Source organism: Rhinichthys klamathensis, unplaced genomic scaffold (genome assembly GCF_029890125.1).
Source record: "Rhinichthys klamathensis goyatoka isolate OS25496 unplaced genomic scaffold, OSU_Roscu_1.1 h1tg000169l_1, whole genome shotgun sequence".
NCBI lineage: Eukaryota > Metazoa > Chordata > Actinopteri > Cypriniformes > Leuciscidae > Rhinichthys > Rhinichthys klamathensis.
In genome coordinates this window covers 470,504-482,621 of record NW_026606700.1, presented here as the reverse complement: position 1 = coordinate 482,621, position 12,118 = coordinate 470,504, and the positions used below count along the sequence as shown (strand labels likewise).

The following is a 12,118-nucleotide window of genomic DNA, read 5'->3' as shown; positions in this document are numbered from 1 at the left end:
ATGTGATTCACTGAGTCGACTGCCAACACATGCATGTGGAAACATAAAAGCTTTTAATGAGAGTTTTGCAGCTTTTAAAACGAACTAAAGATCAAGTTCCACTCTAAATGCATGGCCTGATTGTACTAACCTATATGTAATTTGTACCTGAATTATAAGAGTGTTTTTATGAAACATTCAGTCCTGCTAAAATGAACACCCTAAGCAGTAAAGGCAGGAATAATTAACAGCTATAATGAAAGCAAGAAATAGTGACAACTCGTAACACAATTCACAAATGTATGTTACACTCTTAGCATTGTCACAAGAGGAATATAGCAGGCAGATGCATAATCTAGTCATGCCGAAGCAGAGTTTAGTGAATACAATAGCATATACTTCTAAACTGTTGGCATAGATATAACTAGCTAGTAGCTGGGGTTAGCAAGCGTAACAGTAATGCAAGGTCGCAGGTAAAGTACACTCAACAGGCTCTTACCTAGCCAAGTATTCATGCTTGCTTTTGAGCCCCTTCGTTAGTATGTTTCCGGCAAACTAGCATTTTAACAGCTACAGTGCTGCTCTTCTATGTGGCTAAAATACACTTATCCAAAAGGTTATTATTGTTGTATTATGGTAAAAATTTGTGTTTGATCGTTATGGATTGTAATTGGATTCAATACAATTCACCAAAAATCATGGAGAACAAAAAAAACAAAAACATTCAACATTAATACTTCTCACACATTACAAAATACATATGACTTTAAACTGTATTTAATAACTTTTTACAAAATTGCTGAACACGTTCTCATTAAACAGTACTGTAACCATTTTTAAACAAATGAAATATATACGGGTCCAACTAATATATCATAAACAAAACAGAAATGTTGTAAGCACATTCCACAACACATCAGAGTGTGTCCACAATTTGCAGCCATGTTTGTTACCTTCAATGAGAAAGTCACAAAATGCCAAGAAAAACATCATAGCTTAACTAGTATTTCTGACTTAAACTCAAAAATCAACATAATGATCCATTTCTGATTAAGGGACCATCAGATTTGTGATTCGACTGACATGTATCTGGAAATCGCTTTTCTCAAAATGCATGTTCCCAGGGAACTGAACCACAATTCTCTACCAGTTAAGCTCAGGAACATATGCTTGGTCATATCCTACAGGCACCATAAACATCTCAACTCCCAGCAGCCCTGAAATCTGCTGTTTTGGTATGAACCGAACTTTTAACAAGTATTTGCGACCCTCAGAGAGCATTACATAATTATTTTATCCTGTGCCAGGCAGAGAATAGCTGCGGCATGCTGAGAGCTACATGGTAGCTGTTAACAGGTTAACCCATACCTAAAAATACAGATTGTGCAGACAGGAAGTTGTTCCCATTGACTTACTCCTTCAGTCTGACTCATAGCAGAAAATCTGAACATCTAACACAACAGCAGAGAGAAGTGTTCCAATATGAATCAACTGAGCAAGCTGAGGTGTATAAGCTATCTTTGTGCATTTTAGGAGATAAACCCACCAGTGACACATTTGAAAAGCAAAACCACAAGTCATGTGCTCTATTATGGCAACACAGACTGTACACGTATGATATGGCTGAGATTACGAATCACAAGTCAGTAGAAAAGTAACTACGCATTCAACTGTGCCCCGTGCCCTCTCTATTTGCACAAACAAATGCTTCCCTACTTTCATAAACACACACACACACCCACCCCTACCTGTGCACACTCATACACAGAGTGTGACCCATTTAACGCATCAATAAACTTTAACAAAACAAAGATACTCACTCGGTTCTTGCCACTGCAGGACATTCCTCCACAAATCTGATCCAAACTTAGAGAAACACTTTCTGTATCAGTCCACACACCCTTTCCTGTAAGTTCCCCCTCTAAAGGAGGGGCATATAAGGTGAACAAGTACCTATTGGCTAAGTCGGTCGAACTCATAGCCGTTCTATAAACCACCCTTGACCAGGAAGAGGACTTCCTCATAAGAAAAAAAAAGCAGAAGAAAAAGTAGCATTAACCTTACAGACAGTAGAATACATTGCTGTGACTGTGATTGGATCTGCCATCTGCTGCACAGGGGCTGCCTGAATAAGCAAAGCCGTGATTGGCTGTCGGAGATCATGTGACCGGATAGCTGCACACACTCTCCGTGTAGGTACACGCAGTTGCCAGTCAGCATTTTTTTTTTTTTTTTTAAACATAGAGCTTAGGTGGAAATGGAACAGAGATATTCGAGAGGAAAGGATGAGGGAAAGAACAAAAGTGAGCCTGAAAAATTATTAAATTATTTACAAGAAATGAGGAAAAAATGAAGAGAGAAATGCAAGTAAAAACACATGCTCGTCTCAGCCTGTCCTGGTTTCTACCGTCGGTATGGAGCAGGTCTACACGTCAAGTGCATTCAATACCCTCAAAATCTGTTTTCAGGCCTTTTTCGTAGTTTTCAAATTCTTAAAAAAGATAATATTTCACCAACTCGCATTAAAAACATTTTATGTTTTAAGAACAACAGTCAAAAGGGAGGACACATTTCCGTGCTTGAGGAAAATTATATTCCTTTGACTGACTATGCTGTCACAATGAAAAAAAAAAAAAAAATACAGAAATGTGTCAACACAGAATGTCAATTTCCTATTGAAACAGAAATCGAAAAAAAAAAAAAAGACATAACTTGGAGAAACAACACTCAAGAGAATTACGTCACTGATGAAAATGTAAAAAGAATTCCATTACTTCTTACTAAATTTCATTACAAAATTCTTCTTAAACAGTTGGGAGTTGGTAAAGGCAATACATTTTTATATTCATTTTTAAAATCGATTTGTATAGTTTTTAAACATTGTAAGACAAAAAAACAAAACAATACTAATATTACATAAAATAATAATAAACTTTTACTTTACAGATCTTAGGAGTACATCACAAAGCACATAGTTGCCCTCAAAATGAACAGACATGTAATAAAAGTCACAAAACATCCCCCAAAAATCGAATGAGGTTTAAGCATATTATAGAGAAGATTCTTTACTTGACTGAGGTGTAATCATGGTACATGTGGCCTAGATGTGACTCTTACCTGCTGAAGGGTGTGGCGTAGAATCGTCCCCTCTAAGGCATGAATCCACTTCTCCCGCTCGTCTGCGTCACGGGCTGAGGGGAAAATATCCAAAAACACATCCATTAGTAATAAGCAGACAGACCGCAAACACACGGCGCATGAAATGGAGAGTGGAGAATGACTCTGCCGTGGAACTGTAAATGTGACAACGGTAACTACAGCTCTGTTGTCGTATCCGGCTTTCCTTAACGAAAACAGGTAGAGTTTCAAGAAGACAAGACAGGGTTGTAGCAAGTTAAACAGGAAATTAAACACACAAATTAAAGCCTCTGCTCTTGAGTAAAGACAAATGGTAATGCTCATAATGGAGTTTCTTGTAGAAGAGAGGAATACAATTCCAGGACTAAAAGAAAACAGCCTCTGCTCTGCAAAAGATCGAATCAAGCATAAAACTATAAAGTGTACCATTAAAGGAATGGCTGATAAAGAAAAGTCTTCATTCATGTTCATATGTTGTTCAAAACAGGATTTTATTCCTTCTATTGAAATTTGTTCAATTGTTTACATGATACACTTGCAAGAATAAGATTTATGAGCTTGAGTAAAGAAGATGATTTTCAGTAAGTAATTACTTAAATATGGTCTAAAAAAAGCTATCATTTGACATTAGAAGACTTAAAATAAAAAGAAAGAGTTTTTTGCTGCTTTTTGGAGATTGAGAGCCACTATTATCCATCCACTTTCCATGTAAAAAAGTATGTGAAGATTCCTCAAAACATCTTCTATGCTCCATGACAGAAAGAAAAGTAAATAGCCAGTTTTAAAAATTTCTAACTGTAGTTCACAGCAAGTGGCAAATCAAACCTAAGGCTTGATCTGATGTTTGGCATGAGAAGGTACCACACAAAGTTCATAGACAGATATTAAGACTAAATCTCTCTCTGTCTATCTAATAGCCATTAAACATACATTTAATCATTTCCCTGCAGGGACCATCTGAAAAACAGCACTGACAACATGAGATGTGAGACACAACATGAGACACTTCGATGGATGAAGGTTCAAAGCTCAGCAGAAGATCTAAAATCACAACTCAAACCCGTAATTTGTGTGTATAGAGGCAACCTTATAGATGATATAACAACCTTTAGGCACAGCAGCGTTACACATACACTGAATCGGTTAATAATCAATACACATTAGACAGAAATAGCAAAAAACACAAGTAGATTAGCATCTTCAAGAAGATAAGAGAACTTTTAGTTCCCTTTACCTGTTTGTAAACTACAGAAGCGTTTGTTCGCACAGGACCACAAAAGCCATCCCACATCTATGGAACATACTTGAAATCAATGTCCTAGATCCGTGTGACTCACAGTCCAAAACAAACATGGCCCCTCCCTGGGCTACTGGTGCGGGAGTGGAGATCACATGACGCATGATGCATGATGCCAAGCTAACTCCTCTCGCTAGCCAATGAGGTTTCACTAGGAGAGGTAGTAGAGTTGATTACAAAACACTGCACTTGTCCGTTATTTGGCAATGAGGACATGCTAAAACTAACCTAAAGACCACAGAAACACCCTGAGTACAACATGAAATAAAAAGTATGAATAAAATGTTATAAATTAATAAAAAAGTAATCCAAATCCAATCCAAAAAAAACATCAAAGAAATGCACACTTTAACTGCTGTCTACTTGAATTGAATGTGCCTTGACCAAATGCATGAGTGCTAACTTATGTCATCATCACCTATCTTGCACAATGTAATTCAGTTTTGAGATGCTCTCCTCCTCATCTCTACCCTTTATACTGAGAAAAACATGGAGTGTGTGTCTCTGGAGAGCAATGGTGGACTTCAGAATGGAATGAGGGCACCTTATGCAATGTGCCCTTCTAATGACACCCCAGCAGTATGCGAGAAAAAGAGAGAGACCTAAGCACTCAAACAAAATGTCTCATCATTTATGTCCATTTAAACCTAATAAACTTGAAAGGCATTTCTTCAGCACTAACAGTGAGATGTCTCCACCAGATTTGCTACTGAGCTATAATATGTTAAAGAACAGTGAAACAAAGAGTTAGTCAGAGGAGCCAATAAGAATTAGAGCAGGTTGAGGATGATATATTTTTTAAAGAATTCTGGCCAAATAAGCCAGCAAATAAGCAAACAGTTGTTTTTTTCCATTTCATGGCCAATAAAAAACAAATGGCTGATATTAAAATTATAATATAAACACTAGGATTCAAAAGTTTGAGGTTGGTAAGACGTCTCTTATGCTCACCAAGACTACATTTATTTATTACAGTAAAAACACTAATATTGTGAAATATTATTACAATTTCAAATAACTGATTTCTATTTGAATATATTTTTAAATGTATTTTATTCCAGTGATGGCAAAGCTGAATTTTCAGCATCATTACTCCAGTCTTCAGTGTCACATGATCCTTCAGAAATCATTCTAATGTGCTGATTTGCTGCTCAAGAAACATTTATTATTATCATTGTTAAAAACAGTTGTCGTGCTTAATTTTTTCGTGGAGACTATGATATATTTATTTTCAGGATGAATAGAAAGTTCAACAGCATTTATTTGAAACAGAAATCTTTTGTAACAATGTAAAAGACTTAACTGTCACTTTAATGCATCTTTGATGAGAAATCGTAAAAAAAAAAAACACTTACTGACCTGAGTAACCTATTTTTAAAAAATAAAATCAAACTAAAATTTTAAATCAATGCTACAAGTGAATTTAGCTATTACAAGATTATATAAAAAAATGGACACTCATTTAAAGATTTGATTTTAACTTGATTATTAAACTATTAGTATTTTAAGATCAACTTTAAGAGAGCATTAAATTATGAGAAAGGTCATCTAAATGTAAAAATAGGGAAAATATAATTAGACGTCTAATATTAGCTGATACATTTCCAAAACTGACATCAATAAGTTCAAAAATAACAGATATGGTACCGATTTATTGTGCACTATGGTGTGTGCATCCATTGCTGTCTCCAGAAAACATAGTGTACTGCTGCTGCCTTATATCTATAGTATGAAAAAGTGTCGGGCAAGATCTCCAAAATGCTGCCTATGGATCAGAGCTCATGTTTGTGTGCACGTTCCTTCCTGCAGTCTCTCCTAAACTCACTGCAGCTTCCATGTGACTCCCTGCATCATTCCCCTGCCAGCTCTGTCCTGCGGAAACACGAGAGTTTGACGACAGAGAGAAAAACACACACCAGTAGCTCATTCTTCCTCCGTTCAACTGCTCCACGTCTATTCTCCCTCTCTGTTATTTCTTTCCCCTCAGGAGCATGAATGCAAATGTTGATCCACTGCCAACAGGAGCTCGGTGTCTGAAGCTGGGAGCTTTTAAATGCTGTCTGTTTTTTTCCTCTCTCCAGTCAAGTGTCTGAGAGGAAGACAGGTAGAGGCTTTTAGCTCAGAGAAAATAAAGGGGCTTTCAGGCAGGGCTGATACTGGGCCACAGAAGAGTATGATGAATTATGGATGGTCCTCTAAATAGCAAGTACAGTTCCTCTGCGGCCTGCATTGTGTGAACCTCTCCATAGCCATCCTGACCGTTCAACCCAACCGCTAATTCTCAAATGTATCTTGCTGAATGGGGAGGTTATATTCTTACATCTACAGATGTGAAAGTTCAAGCTTACATTGCTTTTTATCATCCTGAGAGTGCATTTCTAGAGTTTTTTACACTATAATATTTAACAGCATGCTATTTGGTTAAAGCCCAGTTGGCAGCTTGATATAATCCTGATGATGTTTCATGTCAAAACAAGAAAATCACAGCAGAGTTTCGCTTAGGTTTAATCTGAACACATCTCACTTTACAAATCACTCCCCTCTGCACTGACCCCAAACACAGCAAAATCACAACAATAATGTTAATAATGTTTTAGTGTCACAAAGTCAAACTTATGCTGAACAACCAGCACAACCGTCTAGATAGAAAAAGCTCTGCACCGACAGATGGTGAACAACGGCAACAGACACATTCGTCGGGTTTTGTAAGATCAGTGTGTTACCCTTGTTGGCGTTGGTTGGTGCTTGTTTTCGCAGACTGAACATGTTGAATTGGCGTTTGTTGGGTCTTGGAATGTCTGAGAAGTGACGTACTGTAATTAGGTGGCTGTCGGTACATCGAAATAAGCCGTAAAACAACACAATGTCAAGGGACGTGTAAATCTCAAATCGATAATTCACATTAATAGACCATTGTGCAACAAACTGGTAAGCACAACCATCTGCAAAAGGCTGTAAAGACAACACCAAAGGAAATAGCAGAAGATCATGCAAACCACACAAACTCAAATCCAGCATCTAGGCTTTTCTCAGAAGAAATCATTGTAGCAAACTGGTATCTTGAAAACAATTTTATTTACCAGCAGAACAGCCTACCCTGACTCTCAGAGATTGTGAAGTCAATAAGAATTGACTGGAATTGTGGAATTAATTTGTCCTTGCTGATTAAAATATTTATTTATTTTAAAAGAATGATAATGTAAGTCAGGTCTTTGCGATGTAAGAAAGAACATCTATCATTGAGGCCACTTTAAAGTAATGAAAAAAACATTTCTATTAAAAACAAACATTTAATTACATTTTACTGTTCTATTCGTATAATGTGAGTATTTACATTTAATACAATAAATGAAAGGGGAATTAATTGAAGATTCCTTCGAGTAACTTGATTCCGTTTCATTTATTGATTTATTTATCATTCTGTGTGCATGCCATCTGAGATTAGTAGGAATAATATTAATAATAACAACAATATTCAAATCTTCATTTGCTCATGTCCACAACAAAATATACAACTTTACTCCACAATATACCATTCTGAACCCAACATGGCACTCTAACCATAAAGAAAATGCCATAAATAACTAAGACAAGCAACTTGTGCTGCAATTCCGGTCCATTGAGATCAGGAGGCACAAAACCATTTCCGCTGTAGGGTAAATGACTCCTGCAGAAATGGCGATAGGAAAACTGATAGGATGAGTCCCTGAGGATCTAGAGAGGTGGATGGTATGAGGAGATTGTTGAAGCCTGCGCTACACACTCATAGAAATAAACTATGTAAACGCACAACAGGAAATCAAACATGGCAGGTCGAGTTATGTTATGCCACCATTTAAAAAAATAAAAGGTTTGGATTGGCATATCATAGCACAACTGACTTAATACTACAGAGGTCGGCAATGAATAAAGAGAAAATGAATAAAGAGAAAAATAATACCTTCATTTCAATATGAAGGTATTATTTTAGACTGGAATGAGCCTAAAATGATCACTAATGAATAGAAATTATCATCTAAAAATACTATGGTCCCGCCAGGTACGCATTTTCAAAACCTGTAACTCTTGAGAACGAATAACACACTCAAAGTTAATACTACCAGCCAACTCCATTTGTAAATAAAACAAGCATGCTCGAGACTAAATGCAAACTGCAATAATAAACGGTCACTCCGGAAGATGCAATCAGACGAGTCCCAGCTGAGCGTGACCTTACCCTTCTTACTGTAAAGCCACAGCATACAGTGTCGGAACATTGCAGTGGGTGAGGGCATGGGGAGAGTGAACGCACCCCCGGCAGGGCGGATGCGAAGGGGGGTGGAGGAGGATAGATGAGCCAGTGAGAGAAGGTGGAGGCTAGAGGCTAAAAACCTGGAGCTCAGCAGCCAGCAGCCTTGCGTAACTCTGCGGTGAGACTGTCTGTTCTACTCCGTTTCTCCAAGAGTTCTTCCAGCTCCACGGAAATTCCAAGCAGAAATTCAATGCAGATCCTGGGAAAAAAAATCCGAGAGCCTCTGAACTCACTTCTTAAAGCTATGAAATCTGCAGATCGTCCCGGTCAGTGGTCGCAAGAGATAAGCCGGACAAATGCACCAGGCCTAATGTATGTGGATTGAGTGCGCGCCACTGATGCGAGTTAGTGTGGGTCGTGTTTGCATTAGAGCGCTGGTTACTGATGTCATAATCCTCTTTAAAATCAAAATGAAAAAAAAAAAAACATGTGGGGGAGAATGAGTAAGCAAGAGCTAAAATAAACAGAGTGGAAAGAGGAGAGGAGGGACGAGGAGCATGGAGAGAGAGAGAGAGAGAGAGAGAGAGTGCAAGACAGACAGACCAGGCACACGTGAGCATCCGGCTGATGGCTGCACTATAAACATTGGTTAAAAGCATCACGGCAAGAGGTGCCAAAAAAACAGAAGATGAGAGAGGAGATGGATGAGACAAAGCCCCAGAAGAACAAGAGAATGGAGACCTCACCCTGAAAATGGAAAGTCTTCTGGTCCACTGTAATGGTGAAAGTGCTGTCGTCCTCGTCATCGATTCCTATCACAGCTCCCTGCAAAAAAGAAACGCAGCGAAAGCCATTCAGACTGAGGGACACGTCATTCCCTGCTCTCTCTTTCTCTACGTTCCTCTGCCTCACTCCCTTACGCACACGAGGAGAGGAGAAAAGGGGTGGGAAAGAATGGGTGGAGTAAGGGAGATAAAAAGAAAAAGCAGAACAAGGCGGAAAGGGAGGGAAAAAAGAAAAGAGAGAAAGAAGGAGGAAGGAGATGTAAATTGAGAAAGGAGGACAGAGAGAGAGAGAGAGAGAGAGAGAGAGAGAGAGAGAGAGAGAGAGAGAGAGAGAGAGAGAGAGAGAGAGAGAGAGAGAGAGAGAGAGAGAGAGAGAGAGAGAGAGAGAGAGAGAGAGAGAGAGAGAGAGAGAGAGAGAGAGAGAGAGAGAGAGAGAGAGAAACTGCAGCACATTCTGTAAGTATTCCAGGACCAGAGGAAAAACATGCACTATTAACTCTTTCATCCCTGATGAACTACCACAACAGATATATATTAACATAAAACATTAAAAGAGAGTGGCCTGAAAACATGCCAGAGGTTTATTAAAGAAAACATTTTAACTTTAAATACAGATGTACCAAGCAGTGCTTTTATTGGTAACTGAGAGGAAGAGAGCAATAACTGCTCACAGCAGGTCAGACCACAGGCCTTGAGAAAAATAAGCCAACGCCCAAAGCATTTTTAACGTCTGGCTTAAATTTAAGTTGACTCGCTCTCAGACAAGAATCAATATCTTATTTACGACACTAATTAAAGCTGTGCAATACATTGGCATTACAGGAGATACACAAAACCCTTTAACTAACACTTGTCAGAAATTTCAGCCATCTAAAATGAAGCATTACTATTGGCATTATAGGGATTAGGAACATAAAACATGTGATAATGTATTTTACTGTCTCTAGCCTGTATTTAAGTAGTAGACTATGACTAAAATACTTACAATACCATATAGCTTTAAGTTGAACACATTAATTATATTCTGTATTATAACAATTCTCCTCTGCATTAAATCTATATCTTTCATGACTGTCCTCTGCATATTAAGCTGAAGAGTGTGCCATCTGCTGGTGAAGAGTTTTCACAGCATTGTGTTTAATAAGTGAGGCATTTCACTCACCTCATGAACAACACGCATACAAACCTGGTTTGTGTGAGATTCTAATAATTCCAGTCAAAACGAATCTTAATGCTAAACTATACAAAGACCTTATGCAACATTTTTGGGAAGGGCCCTTTGCTGTCCTAATATCACACAATGCTCCTGTATACTAAGCAAGAACTACATAGAACTGTTTTACTAAATCCGATGTCAAAGAACTGGACAGTTCTACACAAAACCCAGACCTGAACCCCTATTATTAGACACTGTAGGGACTCACTAATATATGCATTCTACCTCTATTAAAAAAACAATGCATTAGCCATAAAATCATGTCACATACTTATTGGAAATTCTTCATCCATGCTATAATATCCTGATGGCAGATTCTCAAGGGCAGCCAGGGTGAAATTAATAGTATAGCCAAACAAGAATAATAGTCAGAAGGAGGACAAGCACAGACATGAGTTAATCACTGAAATGACGGACATGAAAAAAGGAGTGAGGCCAGATTCAACCTAGTCCTGCTTTAACAATAGAGAAAGCTTCTTACCCGAAGTCGCACACAGCCTCTTCTAGAGCCACGCATCATCTTGTCCTTGGACTGAAGGAGGGGACAGAGTGATAAAAAGAGCGGTTTGATTAATGACCAACACAGTGCTGAAATACTTCCAAGTCTCATTTTGACGAAGAAGATTTAAAAAGTTTACAAATTGATATGTTGGGTCAAAGACCATGCATGTAATAATAACCAACCAGGATTTTATAATATACAGTTGAAAAATGCCAGAATGTTTAACGTTTTAATATGACATCCTTTATATTATTTGATAATACTTCTTAAATTATTGATATAATTATGGTAGTACACTGGAAACTTAAGACTTAATGGGGTATTAGAATAAACTATTTACACACACACAATAAATATAATTTTATGTATATATATATATATACATATATATATAAATATAATTGTATATATATATATATATATATATATATATATATATATATATATATGTGTGTGTGTGTGTGTATTCAGGTAAAGGTATATACGTATATATAATATTAAAGTATCACTTTTAGCTTTATATCTGACAGTTTGACAGTTGACAATCAGTTCGAGTTGTTGTGTCTTGATTACATGCAGTATTACCGTCAGAGTAAACCAGGAAGTTAGTAGAGATGATTTTAACCCATTTAACATTTATTGGCAGTGTCAATAACCAATCAATGGCTAAAAAAATCTATACCTTACATATATACATTAACCAACCTGAGAGCTCTAGCTGTGGATGATTTACTGACAGCAACAGCAGCTCTTAGCTTAGCTGTTTATCTTGTGTTTGAACATTCTAGATGTTTTCGGATGCTAGACATGCTAGACATAAAAACTAGACATATGCGTTAACACATTTAATACCCTGCAGCTAATGCGTTCACAACAGCGGTCACATGTGGACGCCTCAACCCTTCAAAATTTGCAAACTAAACTATACTACTGTAAGCATTTTTCCAAGGGAGGTGTCCTTCCTGTTGGC

The 12,118-nt window shown here is 37.6% G+C and overlaps 1 protein-coding gene across 4 annotated transcripts in view; it reads right to left on the bottom strand.

Moving 5' to 3' along the window:
• osbpl9 (oxysterol binding protein-like 9) overlaps positions 1-12,118 on the bottom strand; it is a 31,155-nt gene that overhangs the window by 18,684 nt on the left and 353 nt on the right. For 2 of the 4 annotated variants that reach the window (XM_056259547.1, XM_056259548.1), the window contains exons 2-4: positions 11,128-11,178; positions 9,392-9,470; positions 3,097-3,170 (exon numbers count right to left, since the gene is read on the bottom strand). In XM_056259547.1, coding sequence (XP_056115522.1) covers positions 3,097-3,170; positions 9,392-9,470; positions 11,128-11,178 — 204 coding nt within the window. Of the gene's footprint in view, positions 1-1,799; positions 1,983-3,096; positions 3,171-8,630; positions 8,651-9,391; positions 9,471-11,127; positions 11,179-12,118 lie in introns of those variants that run through there. The other 2 variants (XM_056259550.1, XM_056259549.1) reach the window with 2 other exon arrangements.